This window comes from Balaenoptera physalus, assembly GCF_965194825.1.
Source record: "Balaenoptera physalus genome assembly, chromosome: 14".
Lineage (NCBI taxonomy): Eukaryota > Metazoa > Chordata > Mammalia > Artiodactyla > Balaenopteridae > Balaenoptera > Balaenoptera physalus.
Window position 1 is genome coordinate 31736570 of NC_138893.1, and position 16908 is coordinate 31753477.

At 48.5% G+C, this 16908-nt stretch overlaps 1 protein-coding gene across 1 annotated transcript in view; it reads right to left on the bottom strand.

Moving 5' to 3' along the window:
• The window catches only part of DMBT1 (deleted in malignant brain tumors 1), a 109275-nt gene that overhangs the window by 56731 nt on the left and 35636 nt on the right, over positions 1-16908 (bottom strand). The window contains exons 20-24 of the mRNA XM_082424981.1: positions 10926-11274; positions 10119-10148; positions 9486-9515; positions 8123-8446; positions 260-583 (exon numbers count right to left, since the gene is read on the bottom strand). Coding sequence (XP_082281107.1) covers positions 260-583; positions 8123-8446; positions 9486-9515; positions 10119-10148; positions 10926-11274 — 1057 coding nt within the window. The remainder of the gene's footprint in view (positions 1-259; positions 584-8122; positions 8447-9485; positions 9516-10118; positions 10149-10925; positions 11275-16908) is intronic.

Below are 16908 nucleotides of genomic sequence, written 5' to 3' on the forward strand. Positions count from 1 at the left end.
CTGACAGAACTAGCCTCTTTTGCCTCTGGCTTGCACTGTGGCATGGAGAAAATGGCTTCAAGTCACTTTCAGTTTGGTTCTTTGTTCTAATTCACCAGCTACATGCCTGGCAGCTTGTCAGAAAGCTCACACTAATTCTTAGCAGAGAGACAAAGTGATTTAAGGAAGCGAGAAATGTAAACATGCTTTAAAAGAGATTCAGAATGTCAGAAGGAAACGACACCCCCAGAGAGGGACACCCAGCGTGTTTGAGACCAACCTGAGCAGACGACACTGGCGTCCTCGCTGTGTCCACAGTTGTGTGTGTTCCAGGGGTTGTGAGGGCAGCTCCACAGGTAGTTCTCGTGCCCCGAGCAACCCACGTCGTCCAGGACGATGGGCCCTGAGCCCTGACCGTACCGGGCATTTCCTGGGGCCGACGTGGCCCAGCCACAGCCCAGCTGCCTGCAGACCACGTTGGCGTCGTTGGTGTCCCAGCTGTCGTCACACACGGTGCCCCAGGAGCCTCGGTACAGGACCTCCACCCGGCCCTGACACCTGTCACCTCCATTCACCAGCCTCAGGGCCAAACCTGATTCAGTTCCTGGAAGGAGACGGGAAAATGCACTCTCTTGTGTCTTCCAAAGGAAGAGGTCCGGAGGACTCAACGAGATTCAGAATCCTTCCAGGGAAAGACTTGTGAGATCAAGCTAATGTTTTCCTTCCAGAGGACCTGAATGAGCCTGGCCATCATCGTTTATCCTCACGGGGCTGTTTGATAGAACCCTTGGCTGTGGACTGAGCGACGCATGTTCTCTGATGGGTTCCCCACAAGGCCCAGCAATTCAGTGGCTGATCCCAGCTTTGGGATGGAGGTGGGAAGAGGGGAAGCCCACAGCCTGAATCCCCAGGGACCACTGGGATGAACTTGAGCCCCTGCAGCAGGAGACCATCAGAGACAGCTTCCCAGACCTTGCCAAAGGGCCACCTTCAGATGTTCACTCCCACATGGGAACCCACTCCATCAGGCCCAAGTGTATTCTGAAGACGACTTTTCACTGAGCACTCACTCATGGCATTTTCAAACCCCAAACTTAAGCTGACTCTTGAACAAGCCATGCACCCGCTGAAAATCATCAGAGCACATGGACATGATTAGGGAGAAGGCATCTGTTGGTAGCAGGCTGTTCAGAGTCCTTCCAGGGCTTGTCCGCTGAAGAGCTACAAAAAAACCAGACTCTCTCCCCTCCTGGGCTGTAGACCTGTGGCTGACAACTGCCCCTTGGCAGGAAGAAAGCTGACAGTGAAGTCCATAAACATAAGACAATAGAGGCAAGAAAAGTGCAGGGGAAAAGCTCTACTGGAACTTCTGGATCCAGCCCTACCTGAAGACCGACCACCTCTTAGTTATGGAAGTCACTGCGGCCCCCTCTCCCACCCCCAACTCAAGAGAATGTGAGTTGGGATCCTATCACTTGTCAAGAAAAGCATTCTGAGTCATGTATGCCACAACTGGGAGGTGAAGGTTCTCCATAACTCCGGCACGCGAAAGGAACCCTCCACATTAGATGAGGTGGTGAGCTCAGAGGCTCCAACCAAGAGTCAGGAACTGCACCCAGGCCTGATGACTGGAGCGTTACGGCAGGATCCAAGTGATGCTTACCATAGGAAGGAGTTGCGGAAGTCCACCAACCTGAAGGGGAGACACAGCAGGATTAGAAAGACGGTGTCTAGAGTCAAGGTCGGTCTAGTGCCCTGTCACTCACATCGGGGAAAGGAGGGTCTGAGAATCTCCACTGCCTGGGGGAGGAAGAGGCCTTTGCTGAAGGCTTGCCGTGAGCCAGAGCATGCTCTCAAATGTCCACGGCATGGCGATGAGGCGCCACACTCCACAAGAGCAATTAGCTCGCTCTCCTGACTGAGTGCTCTCTGGGGAAAGTATCCCTTTTGGATTCCGCGGGGGGTGGGGGACCTGAAACAGCCCTGTTCTCCCCGCACACGTAACTCTCGGTCTAGACAATGCTTTCGAGCAGAAATGACCCCAGGACAGGCCTCCCTGTCACCCAAAGCTCTGGGGAGACACTGTGTAGCCACAATGTCCTGAAATCGCTGAGCCAGACCATAGGATCCTTGTGCCATGGCTCCTCTGGAAGCGTCTGCTCGCTCTAGAGTGACCAGGGCAGGTGCTGAGAGGTGGAAAACGTCCCCTCGCCCCACCTGGGGCTCCTGGCTGGAGTCTGTGGAGGTGAGTGGGGAGGGAGGGGACACCCCGGAGTCAAGAGGCAGCAGGACTCACCTGGCAGGAGCGTGGACTGGGGCCTGTCACCTGGGAGAGAGAGAAGGCAGATCAGACACGTTGCACAGAAGGGGCACGACACGGGCAAAGGGGAACGACGCTGAGCAGGTGAGAGGACTCATTCTCATTCTATGAGGCCACCATCACCCTGATACCAAAACCAGACAAAGACACCACAAAAAAAGAAAATTACAGACCAATATCACTGATGAATATAGATGTAAAAATCCTCAACAAAATACTAGCAAACAGAATCCAACAACACATTAAAAAGATCATACACCACGATCAAGTGGGATTTATCCCAGGGCTGCAAGGATTCTTCAATATACGCAAATCAATCAATGTGATACACCATATTAACAAACTGAAGAATAAAAACCATATGATCTTCTCAATAGATGCAGAAAAAGCTTTTGACAAAATTCAACACCCATTTATGATAAAAACTCTCCAGAAAGTGGGCATAGAGGGAACCTACCTCAACATAATAAAGGCCATATATGACAAACCCACTGCAAACATCATTCTCAATGGTGAAAAACTGAAAGCATTTCCTCTAAGATCAGGAATGAGACAAGGATGTCCACTCTCACCACTATTACTCAACATAGTTCTGGAAGTCCTAGCCATGGCAATCAGAGAAGAAAAAGAAATAAAAGGAATACAAATTGGAAAAGAAGAGGTAAAACTGTCACTGTTTGCAGATGACATGATACTATACATAGAGAATCCTAAAACTGCCACCAGAAAACTGCTAGAGCTAATTAATGAATATGGTAAAGTTGCAGGATACAAAATTAATGCACAGAAATCTCTGGCATTCCTATACACTAATGATGAAAAATCTGAAAGAGAAATTATGGAAACACTCCCATTTACCATTGCAACAAAAAGAATAAAATACCTAGGAATAAACCTACCTAGGGAGACAAAAGACCTGTATGCAGAAAACTATAAGACACTGATGAAAGAAATTAAAGATGATACCAACAGATGGAGAGACATGCCATGTTCTTGGATTGGAAGAATCAACATTGTGAAAATGACTATACTACCCAAAGCGACCTACAGATTCAATGCAATCCCTATCAAATTACCAATGGCATTTTTTATGGAGCTAGAACAAATCATCTTAAAATTTGTATGGAGACACAAAAGACCCCGAATAGCCAAAGCAGTCTTGAGGGAAAAAAACGGAGCTGGAGGAATCAGACTCCCTGACTTCAGACTATACTACAAAGCTACAGTAATCAAGACAATATGGTACTGGCACAAAAACAGAAACATAGGTCAATGGAACAAGATAGAAAGCCCAGAGATAAACCCACGCACCTATGGTCAACTAATCTATGACAAAGGAGGCAAAGATATACAATGGAGAAAAGACAGTCTCTTCAATAAGTGGTGCTGGGAAAACTGGACAGCTACATGGAAAAGAATGAAATTAGAATACTCCCTAACACCGTACACAAAAATAAACTCAAAATGGATTAGAGACCTAAATGTAAGACTGGACACTATAAAACTCTTAGAGCAAAACATAGGAAGAACACTCTTTGACATAAATCACAGCGAGATCTTTTTTGATCCACCTCCTAGAGTAATGGAAATAAAAACAAAAATAAACAAATGGGACCTAATGAAACTTCAAAGCTTTTGCACAGCAAAGGAAACCATAAACAAGACGAAAAGACAACCCTCAGAATGGGAGAAAATATTTGCAAACGAATCAACGGACAAAGGATTAATCTCCAAAATATATAAACAGCTCATGCAGCTCAATATTAAAGAAACAAACACCCCAATCCAAAAAGGGGCAGAAGACCTAAATAGACATTTCTCCAAAGAAGACATACAGACGGCCACAAAGCACATGAAAAGATGCTCAACATCACTAATTATTAGAGAAATGCAAATCAAAACTACAATGAGGTATCACCTCACACCAGTTAGAATGGGCATCATCAGAAAATCTACAAACAACAAATGCTGGAGAGGGTGAGGAGAAAAGGGAACCCTCTTGCACTGTTGGTGGGAATGTAAATTGATACAGCCACTATGGAGAACAATATGGAGGTTCCTTAAAAAACTAAAAATAGAATTACCATATGACCCAGCAATCCCACTACTGGGCATTTACCCAGAGAAAACAATAATTCAAAAAGACACATTCACCCGAATGTTCATTGCAGCACTATTTACAATAGCCAGGTCATGGAAGCAACCTAAATGCCCATCAACAGACGAATGGATAAAGAAGTGGTGGTACATGTATACAATGGAATATTACTCAGCCATAAAAAGGAACGAAACTGAGTCATTTGTTGAGACGTGGATGGATCTAGAGACTGTCATACAGAGTGAAGTAAGTCAGAAAGAGAAAAACAAATATCGTATATTAACGCATGTATGTGGAACCTAGAAAAATGGTACAGATGAGCCGGTTTGCAGGGCAGAAGTTGAGACACAGATGTAGAGAACGGACATATGGACACCAAGGGGGGAAAACTGCGGTGAACTGGGGATGGTGGTGTGCTGAATTGGGCGATTGGGATTGACATGTATACACTGATGTGTATAAAATTGATGCCTAATAAGAACATGCAGTATAAAACAAACAAACAAACAAACAAACAAAAATATTCTTCATCGCAGGGGCATTTATTTAAAACGATGGGAAGAGAAGACAATGACAAGGAAAAGTAGCCATATCATTTCTTAAGAACAATGGAAACCTACTGAACTATATCCATATCATGAGGTAAAAAATACTTGTAAAAGCATGCTTATTTGGGAAATTATCCATTTATTCTTTATCCCCCTTCTTTCTCCCAAAGCTTTGGAGATACTCCAAGAAATAAAAGCCATGAGGTCTATTTTTTTGAGAATCACTTATCTCATTCACAAAAAGGAAGGGGAAGGCGATCTCCTTAGTTAAAACAAAAGTCATCTACCGAGCAGGGGAGAATGAGGCTGAGAGTGTGCAAGGTCCATGCTGGCTGCGGGTGAGGGCAGGGGCAGGACGTGGTGGGGCAGCCTGGGTGGGCTGTGTGTGCAGGTTGAGGTGGGCTATGCATGTGTCGGCATTAGCTGCATAGACAGCCACACCTGGGGACAGGAAACCCATGCCCTGTGGGTCAGGTGGAAAAACGTGACACTTACTTTCCGTGGCTGGAGTTGATGGACGCCACCAATCTAGAAAGAAAATGAAGTGATTTTAGGATATTGCTGAATAATTTTTTAATTCCATGTTGTCAGTTTGATTGAGAAAGTCAATCGTTTTCCTTGCTGCAGGACTTCTCAGAGCCCTGACCATCCCACCTGCACTGAGACTGGCCAAATGGGCTGGAGTACACAGCACTTCCCACCTTCTTTGGCACCAGATATTATCACTATGGCAATGAGGCAGGAGAAAGATGGGCTCCAGGCTAGAAATTTACAGCTGGCCTCCTGTTCACACTTCCTGGGGTGAGAAGAAGATGGACTCCAGGCCAGACATTCATTACCAACCCCCTGTTTACATTTCCTGAGGCAAGAGACAAACGGGCTCTGGACTACCTATTTATGACCAGACTCCTATCTATATTTCGAGATCTGCACTTCAATATAAGAAACAACAACAGGAATGGGGTAGATAAACGAACACTGGTCACCTTTATGGCAGGGACAGAGAGGGGGCTAAACCCTGTTAAAAGATCAAGAGGTCATACATTTCCCATCCTTGGGGCAAGGGAAACATTGCACATGCACAGAAAGGCTCTTTGGGGGTCAAAAAGGAGGGGGCGCCACCCCATAATATGTGATGCTAAGGCCGTCCCATAGGCCTCTGGGCTGGAATGCATCTTGGAAAAAAGTTGCGCAAGCATGTGGGGAGGGTCCTAGGGCAGGGCAGGTGTGGAAAAAGAAGCCAGATAATTGGCCAAAGGTAAACAAAGACCCGGAAGAGCTGCCCTATGTAAGTGACTTCACCGCCTCTTCACTGCGCTCCTCCTCATTAGGCGGGACGCCCACACCCTTTCTCTGCCCTGCTTCTGTCTTAACAAACAGTTTCTCTGTGTGCTCTCCCACTTGTTGTTCTGCTATGTCTCTAATAATAAACTTTGTGCCTGTTTTTACAGTCTTTGCCTCCGTGAGAAATGCGTTTTCACTGGGGGCAAGAGCCAGGGGGTGTGGTGGCTAGGATTCCTGGTTTTCATCCAGGCTACCCAGGTTCAATTCCTGGGCAGGGAATCAAGATCTCGCTTCATGCCACCACTCACTGCTGCCTCTGTGAGATCAGCAAGAAGATCATTTGGGGGATTGCTCTCAACATGAAGGATTCTTTAACGGACACACGTTTGTAAGACTGCTACTTGGCCATGCTTCTAACACGGTCACAGTTGTCCATGGGATGACTGGGACAGCTATTTTCATCCAAAATGACCAGAGGAAACAATCTTTTTCTTCCACAGTCTCTCTGAATGAACACGGGCAGCAGGAGGTGACAGGAGACCAGAGGGGCCCTCCAGCCCAAGATGAGTGACAGCCATGGTCTTGGCGATTCAGCTGGTCACTGAAACGGATTCCAGAGTCCTCAGAGGGAAATCAGTCCCTAGGAGGGGTATGCTCTCCTCCTTCTATTTCTGGACACCCGAGAGGGTAGGATTCCAGAGAGGAGTCTTGGGGTGGGCTGCAGGGACTCACCTGGGGTAGTAGAACTGATCTGTGCAGCTGCAAGAAAGAGGAAACACGATCAGCCTCAGCACCCAGTATGTGCTGCAACAAACCCATCAGGTTCCTGAGAGAGAGATGCTGAGTGCCTGGCCCCTACCCTCCAGGGCGTGAGAAGGGCGGCCTGGGAGATGTCCAGGAGAGCTGAGTAGCAAACCTCAAACTCATCTATCAATCAGTCTCCACAATAAAAAAGGTTTTTGCGGAATTTGTTGTTACAACTTGTATTCACCCTTCTCTGCCCTGGTGGTCCACTAAGGAAGGTGCTACACCAGACCCAAGAAATTCAGGGACCAAGGTACATGGGTGATGCCTTCAGGGAAACTGCCCATCTTTCAGGGAAGTTCAGTGTGAGAGGAGCTCAGCACGAAGACCCCTTTTCTGGAGAAGACCACACTAAAATAGAAGCTCAATGACTTGGAAGCCAAGCTGAGCAGATGACACTGGCGGCCTCGTGGTGCCCACAGTTGTGGGAGTTCCAACAGCTGTGGGAACTGCTCTACAGGCAGCCAGACGGAGGGGTCCAGGCAGCCCTACATCGCTTATTTCCAACGTCAAGGTGATTATCTCTGTGTCTACATGACCGAGTGGACCCAAACCAGTCATCAGCCTCACAGCTTTTATGGGCCCACTGAGGCAGCAAGACTGAGGGGTCCAGTTCGAAGTCCAAATCCCGTGTGAGATCTGTCAGCCAGACCATAGGTGATGACAAGGCTGTGCCCGGCAGGCCACACAGGGGCCACTGCCCTGCACACGGCAGACCTGGTGCCCAGACAGTGCATCCCACTTCCCTGGAGGGGCTACCGTCCAGGGCTCAGCAACCAAACCCTGGGCCACCTGCAGTCCTAGGCCATGACCTCCATTCACAGACCTCCTGACAGAATTAGCCTCTTTTGCCTCTGGCTTGCACTGTGGCATGGAGAAAATGGCTTCAAGTCACTTTCAGTTTGCTTCTTTGTTCTAATTCACCAGCTACATGCCTGGCAGCTTGTCAGAAAGCTCATACTAATTCTTAGCAGAGAGACAGGGTGATTTAAGGAAGCGAGAAATGTAGAAAATGCTTTGAGAGGGGATCAGAGTGTCAGAAGGGAACCACACCCCCAGAGAGGGACACCCAGCTTATTTGAGACCAACCAGAGCAGACGACACTGGCGTCCTCACTGTGTCCACAGTTGTGTGTGTTCCAGCCACTGTGAGGGCAGCTCCACAGGTAGCTCTCGTGCCCCGAGCAGCGCACGTCGTCCAGGACGATGGGCCCTGAGCCCTGACCGTACCGGGCATATCCTGGGGCCGACGTGGCCCAGCCACAGCCCAGCTGCCTGCAGACCACGTTGGCGTCGTTGGTGTCCCAGCTGTCGTCACACACGGTGCCCCAGGAGCCTCGGTACAGGACCTCCACCCGGCCCTGACACCTGTCACCTCCATTCACCAGCCTCAGGGCCAAACCTGATTCAGTTCCTGGAAGGAGACGGGAAAATGCACTCTCCTGTGTCTTCCGGAGGAAGAGGTCCGGAGGACTCAACGAGATTCAGAATCCTTCCAGGGAAAGACTTCTGAGATCAAGCTAATGTTTTCCTTCCGGAGGACCTGACTGAGCCTGGCCATCATCGTTTATCCTCACGGGGCTGTTTGATAGAACCCTTGGCTGTGGACTGAGCTACGCATGTTCTCTGATGGGTTCCCCACAAGGCCCAGCAATTCAGTGGCTGATCCCAGCTTTGGGATGGAGGTGGGAAGAGGGGAAGCCCGCAGCCTGAGTCCCCAGGGACCACTGGGATGAACTTGAGCCCTTGCAGCTTCCCAGACCCTGCCAAGCAGCCACCTTCAGATGTTCACTCCCACATGGGAACCCACTCCATCAGGCCCAAGTGTATTCTGAAGACTACTTTTCACTGAGCACTCACTCATGGCATTTTCAAACCCCAAACTTAAGTTGACTCTTGAACAAGCCATGCACCCGCTGAAAATCATCAGAGCACATGGACATGATTAGGGAGAAGGCATCTATTGGTAGCACGCTGTTCAGAGTCCTTCCAGGGTTTGTCCGCTGAAGAGCTACAAAAAAACCAGACTCTCTCCCCTACTGGGATGTAGACCTGTGGCTGACAACTGCCCCTTGGCAGGAAGCAAGCTGACAGTGAAGTCCATAAACATAAGAAAATAGAGGTAAGAAAAGTGCAGGGGAAAAGCTCTACTGGAACTTCTGGATCCAGCTCTACCTGAAGACCGACCACCTCTTAGTTATGGAAGTCACTGCGGTCCCCTCTCCCACCCCCAACTCAAGAGAGTGTGAGTTGGGATCCTATCACTTGGCAACAAAAGCATTCTGAGTCATGTATGCCACAACTGGGAGGTGAAGGTTCTCCGTAACTCCGGCACGCGAAAGGAACCCTCCACATTAGATGAGGTGGTGAGCTCAGAGGCTCCAACCAAGAGTCAGGAACTGCACCCAGGCCTGATGACTGGAGCGTTACGGCAGGATCCACGTGATGCTTACCATAGGCAGGAGTTGCGGAAGTCCACCAACCTGAAGGGGAGACACAGCAGGATTAGAAAGAAGGTGTCTAGAGTCAAGGTCGGTCTAGTGCCCTGTCACTCACATCGGGGAAAGGAGGGTCTGAGAATCTCCACTGCCTGGGGGAGGAAGAGGCCTTTGCTGAAGGCTTGCCGTGAGCCAGATCATGCCCTCAAATGTCCACGGCATGGCGATGAGGCGCCACACTCCACAAGAGCAATTAGCTCGCTCTTCTGACTGAGTGCGCTCTGGGGAAAGTATCCCTTTTGGATTCCGCGGGGGGTGGGGGACCTGAAACAGCCCTGTTCTCCCCGCACACATAACTCTCGGTCTAGACAATGCTTTCGAGCAGAAATGACCCCAGGACAGGCCTCCCTGTCACCCAAAGCTCTGGGGAGACACTGTGTAGCCACCATGTCCTGAAATCGCTGAGCCAGACCCGAGGATCCTTGTGCTATGGCTGCTCTGGAAGCGTCTGCTCGCTCTATTATGACCAGGGCAGGTGCTGAGAGGTGGAAAACGTCCACTCGCCCCACCTGGGGCTCCTGGCTGGAGTCTGTGGAGGTGAGTGGGGAGGGAGGGGACACCCCGGAGTCAAGAGGCAACAGGACTCACCTGGCAGGAGCGTGGACTGGGGCCTGGCATCTGGGAGAGAGAGAAGGCAGATCAGACACCTTGCACAGAAGGGGCACGACACGGGCAAAGGGGGTCGACGCTGAGCAGGTGAGACGCTCGGTCCACGCCTGTGCCCTGCCACGCAGGGTGGGACCTCTGCCATCCTCACCCCCCAAAAATGCTCCTCTTGACAGGTCCAGGCAGCCCAGCATCCCTTATTTCCAATGTCAAGGTGATTAGCTCTGTGTCTACATGACCGAGTGGACCCAAACCAGTCATCAGCCTCACAGCTTTTATGGGCCCACTGAGGCAGCAAGACTGAGGGGTCCAGTTCGAAGTTCAAATCCCATGTGTGATCTGTCAGGCCCAACCGTCGGTGATCACAAGGCTTTGCCCGGAAGGCCACACAGGGGCCACTGCCCTGCACACGGCAGACCCGGTGCCCAGACAGTGCATCCCGGTTCCCTGGAGGGGCTACCGTCCAGGGCTCAGGAACCAAACCCTGGGCCACCTGCAGTCCTAGGCCATGACCTCCATTCACAGACCTCCTGACAGAACTAGCCTCTTTTGCCTCTGGCTTGCACTGTGGCATGGAGAAAATGGCTTCAAGTCACTTTCAGTTTGGTTCTTTGTTCTAATTCACCAGCTACATGCCTGGCAGCTTGTCAGAAAGCTCACACTAATTCTTAGCAGAGAGACAAAGTGATTTAAGGAAGCGAGAAATGTAAACATGCTTTAAAAGAGATTCAGAATGTCAGAAGGAAACGACACCCCCAGAGAGGGACACCCAGCGTGTTTGAGACCAACCTGAGCAGACGACACTGGCGTCCTCGCTGTGTCCACAGTTGTGTGTGTTCCAGGGGTTGTGAGGGCAGCTCCACAGGTAGTTCTCGTGCCCCGAGCAACCCACGTCGTCCAGGACGATGGGCCCTGAGCCCTGACCGTACCGGGCATTTCCTGGGGCCGACGTGGCCCAGCCACAGCCCAGCTGCCTGCAGACCACGTTGGCGTCGTTGGTGTCCCAGCTGTCGTCACACACGGTGCCCCAGGAGCCTCGGTACAGGACCTCCACCCGGCCCTGACACCTGTCACCTCCATTCACCAGCCTCAGGGCCAAACCTGATTCAGTTCCTGGAAGGAGACGGGAAAATGCACTCTCTTGTGTCTTCCAAAGGAAGAGGTCCGGAGGACTCAACGAGATTCAGAATCCTTCCAGGGAAAGACTTGTGAGATCAAGCTAATGTTTTCCTTCCAGAGGACCTGACTGAGCCTGGCCATCATCGTTTATCCTCACGGGGCTGTTTGATAGAACCCTTGGCTGTGGACTGAGCTACGCATGTTCTCTGATGGGTTCCCCACAAGGCCCAGCAATTCAGTGGCTGATCCCAGCTTTGGGATGGAGGTGGGAAGAGGGGAAGCCCACAGCCTGAATCCCCAGGGACCACTGGGATGAACTTGAGCCCCTGCAGCAGGAGACCATCAGAGACAGCTTCCCAGACCTTGCCAAAGGGCCACCTTCAGATGTTCACTCCCACATGGGAACCCACTCCATCAGGCCCAAGTGTATTCTGAAGACTACTTTTCACTGAGCACTCACTCATGGCATTTTCAAACCCCAAACTTCAGCTGACTCTTGAACAAGCCATGCACCCGCTGAAAATCATCAGAGCACATGGACATGATTAGGGAGAAGGCATCTGTTGGTAGCAGGCTGTTCAGAGTCCTTCCAGGGCTTGTCCGCTGAAGAGCTACAAAAAAACCAGACTCTCTCCCCTCCTGGGCTGTAGACCTGTGGCTGACAACTGCCCCTTGGCAGGAAGAAAGCTGACAGTGAAGTCCATAAACATAAGACAATAGAGGCAAGAAAAGTGCAGGGGAAAAGCTCTACTGGAACTTCTGGATCCAGCCCTACCTGAAGACCGACCACCTCTTAGTTATGGAAGTCACTGCGGCCCCCTCTCCCACCCCCAACTCAAGAGAGTGTGAGTTGGGATCCTATCACTTGTCAAGAAAAGCATTCTGAGTCATGTATGCCACAACTGGGAGGTGAAGGTTCTCCATAACTCCGGCACGCGAAAGGAACCCTCCACATTAGATGAGGTGGTGAGCTCAGAGGCTCCAACCAAGAGTCAGGAACTGCACCCAGGCCTGATGACTGCAGCGTTACGGCAGGATCCAAGTGATGCTTACCATAGGAAGGAGTTGCGGAAGTCCACCAACCTGAAGGGGAGACACAGCAGGATTAGAAAGACGGTGTCTAGAGTCAAGGTCAGTCTAGTGCCCTGTCACTCACATCGGGGAAAGGAGGGTCTGAGAATCTCCACTGCCTGGGGGAGGAAGAGGCCTTTGCTGAAGGCTTGCCGTGAGCCAGAGCATGCCCTCAAATGTCCACGGCATGGCGATGAGGCGCCACACTCCACAAGAGCAATTAGCTCGCTCTCCTGACTGAGTGCTCTCTGGGGAAAGTATCCCTTTTGGATTTCGCGGGGGGTGGGGGACCTGAAACAGCCCTGTTCTCCCCGCACACGTAACTCTCGGTCTAGACAATGCTTTCGAGCAGAAATGACCCCAGGACAGGCCTCCCTGTCACCCAAAGCTCTGGGGAGACACTGTGTAGCCACAATGTCCTGAAATCGCTGAGCCAGACCCGAGGATCCTTGTGCCATGGCTCCTCTGGAAGCGTCTGCTCGCTCTAGAGTGACCAGGGCAGGTGCTGAGAGGTGGAAAACGTCCCCTCGCCCCACCTGGGGCTCCTGGCTGGAGTCTGTGGAGGTGAGTGGGGAGGGAGGGGACACCCCGGAGTCAAGAGGCAGCAGGACTCACCTGGCAGGAGCGTGGACTGGGGCCTGGCACCTGGGAGACAGAGAAGGCAGATCAGACACCTTGCACAGAAGGGGCACGACACGGGCAAAGGGGAACGACGCTGAGCAGGTGAGAGGACTCATTCTCATTCTATGAGGCCACCATCACCCTGATACCAAAACCAGACAAAGACACCACGAAAAAAGAAAATTACAGACCAATATCACTGATGAATATAGATGTAAAAATCCTCAACAAAATACTAGCAAACAGAATCCAACAACACATTAAAAAGATCATACACCACGATCAAGTGGGATTTATCCCAGGGCTGCAAGGATTCTTCAATATACGCAAATCAATCAATGTGATACACCATATTAACAAACTGAAGAATAAAAACCATATGATCTTCTCAATAGATGCAGAAAAAGCTTTTGACAAAATTCAACACCCATTTATGATAAAAACTCTCCAGAAAGTGGGCATAGAGGGAACCTACCTCAACATAATAAAGGCCATATATGACAAACCCACTGCAAACATCATTCTCAATGGTGAAAAACTGAAAGCATTTCCTCTAAGATCAGGAATGAGACAAGGATGTCCACTCTCACCACTATTACTCAACATAGTTCTGGAAGTCCTAGCCATGGCAATCAGAGAAGAAAAAGAAATAAAAGGAATACAAATTGGAAAAGAAGAGGTAAAACTGTCACTGTTTGCAGATGACATGATACTATACATAGAGAATCCTAAAACTGCCACCAGAAAACTGCTAGAGCTAATTAATGAATATGGTAAAGTTGCAGGATACAAAATTAATGCACAGAAATCTCTGGCATTCCTATACACTAATGATGAAAAATCTGAAAGAGAAATTATGGAAACACTCCCATTTACCATTGCAACAAAAAGAATAAAATACCTAGGAATAAACCTACCTAGGGAGACAAAAGACCTGTATGCAGAAAACTATAAGACACTGATGAAAGAAATTAAAGATGATACCAACAGATGGAGAGACATGCCATGTTCTTGGATTGGAAGAATCAACATTGTGAAAATGACTATACTACCCAAAGCGACCTACAGATTCAATGCAATCCCTATCAAATTACCAATGGCATTTTTTATGGAGCTAGAACAAATCATCTTAAAATTTGTATGGAGACACAAAAGACCCCGAATAGCCAAAGCAGTCTTGAGGGAAAAAAACGGAGCTGGAGGAATCAGACTCCCTGACTTCAGACTATACTACAAAGCTACAGTAATCAAGACAATATGGTACTGGCACAAAAACAGAAACATAGGTCAATGGAACAAGATAGAAAGCCCAGAGATAAACCCACGCACCTATGGTCAACTAATCTATGAGAAAGGAGGCAAAGATATACAATGGAGAAAAGACAGTCTCTTCAATAAGTGGTGCTGGGAAAACTGGACAGCTACATGGAAAAGAATGAAATTAGAATACTCCCTAACACCGTACACAAAAATAAACTCAAAATGGATTAGAGACCTAAATGTAAGACTGGACACTATAAAACTCTTAGAGCAAAACATAGGAAGAACACTCTTTGACATAAATCACAGCGAGATCTTTCTTGATCCACCTCCTAGAGTAATGGAAATAAAAACAAAAATAAACAAATGGGACCTAATGAAACTTCAAAGCTTTTGCACAGCAAAGGAAACCATAAACAAGACGAAAAGACAACCCTCAGAATGGGAGAAAATATTTGCAAACGAATCAACGGACAAAGGATTAATCTCCAAAATATATAAACAGCTCATGCAGCTCAATATTAAAGAAACAAACACCCCAATCCAAAAAGGGGCAGAAGACCTAAATAGACATTTCTCCAAAGAAGACATACAGACGGCCACGAAGCACATGAAAAGATGCTCAACATCACTAATTATTAGAGAAATGCAAATCAAAACTACAATGAGGTATCACCTCACACCAGTTAGAATGGGCATCATCAGAAAATCTACAAACAACAAATGCTGGAGAGGGTGAGGAGAAAAGGGAACCCTCTTGCACTGTTGGTGGGAATGTAAATTGATACAGCCACTATGGAGAACAATATGGAGGTTCCTTAAAAAACTAAAAATAGAATTACCATATGACCCAGCAATCCCACTACTGGGCATTTACCCAGAGAAAACAATAATTCAAAAAGACACATTCACCCGAATGTTCATTGCAGCACTATTTACAATAGCCAGGTCATGGAAGCAACCTAAATGCCCATCAACAGACGAATGGATAAAGAAGTGGTGGTACATGTATACAATGGAATATTACTCAGCCATAAAAAGGAACGAAACTGAGTCATTTGTTGAGACGTGGATGGATCTAGAGACTGTCATACAGAGTGAAGTAAGTCAGAAAGAGAAAAACAAATATCGTATATTAACGCATGTATGTGGAACCTAGAAAAATGGTACAGATGAGCCGGTTTGCAGGGCAGAAGTTGAGACACAGATGTAGAGAACGGACATATGGACACCAAGGGGGGAAAACTGCGGTGAACTGGGGATGGTGGTGTGCTGAATTGGGCGATTGGGATTGACATGTGTATAAAATTGATGCCTAATAAGAACATGCAGTATAAAACAAACAAACAAACAAACAAACAAAAATATTCTTCATCGCAGGGGCATTTATTTAAAACGATGGGAAGAGAAGACAATGACAAGGAAAAGTAGCCATATCATTTCTTAAGAACAATGGAAACCTACTGAACTATATCCATATCATGAGGTAAAAAATACTTGTAAAAGCATGCTTATTTGGGAAATTATCCATTTATTCTTTATCCCCCTTCTTTCTCCCAAAGCTTTGGAGATACTCCAAGAAATAAAAGCCATGAGGTCTATTTTTTTGAGAATCACTTATCTCATTCACAAAAAGGAAGGGGAAGGCGATCTCCTTAGTTAAAACAAAAGTCATCTACCGAGCAGGGGAGAATGAGGCTGAGAGTGTGCAAGGTCCATGCTGGCTGCGGGTGAGGGCAGGGGCAGGACGTGGTGGGGCAGCCTGGGTGGGCTGTGTGTGCAGGTTGAGGTGGGCTATGCATGTGTCGGCATTAGCTGCATAGACAGCCACACCTGGGGACAGGAAACCCATGCCCTGTGGGTCAGGTGGAAAAACGTGACACTTACTTTCCGTGGCTGGAGTTGATGGACGCCACCAATCTAGAAAGAAAATGAAGTGATTTTAGGATATTGCTGAATAATTTTTTAATTCCATGTTGTCAGTTTGATTGAGAAAGTCAATCGTTTTCCTTGCTGCAGGACTTCTCAGAGCCTTGACCATCCCACCTGCACTGAGACTGGCCAAATGGGCTGGAGTACACAGCACTTCCCACCTTCTTTGGCACCAGATATTATCACTATGGCAATGAGGCAGGAGAAAGATGGGCTCCAGGCTAGAAATTTACAGCTGGCCTCCTGTTCACACTTCCTGGGGTGAGAAGAAGATGGACTCCAGGCCAGACATTCATTACCAACCCCCTGTTTACATTTCCTGAGGCAAGAGACAAACGGGCTCTGGACTACATATTTATGACCAGACTCCTATCTATATTTCGAGATCTGCACTTCAATATAAGAAACAACAACAGGAATGGGGTAGATAAACGAACACTGGTCACCTTTATGGCAGGGACAGAGAGGGGGCTAAACCCTGTTAAAAGATCAAGAGGTCATACATTTCCCATCCTTGGGGCAAGGGAAACATTGCACATGCACAGAAAGGCTCTTTGGGGGTCAAAAAGGAGGGGGCGCCACCCCATAATATGTGATGCTAAGGCCGTCCCATAGGCCTCTGGGCTGGAATGCATCTTGGAAAAAAGTTGCGCAAGCATGTGGGGAGGGTCCTAGGGCAGGGCAGGTGTGGAAAAAGAAGCCAGATAATTGGCCAAAGGTAAACAAAGACCCGGAAGAGCTGCCCTATGTAAGTGACTTAACCGCCTCT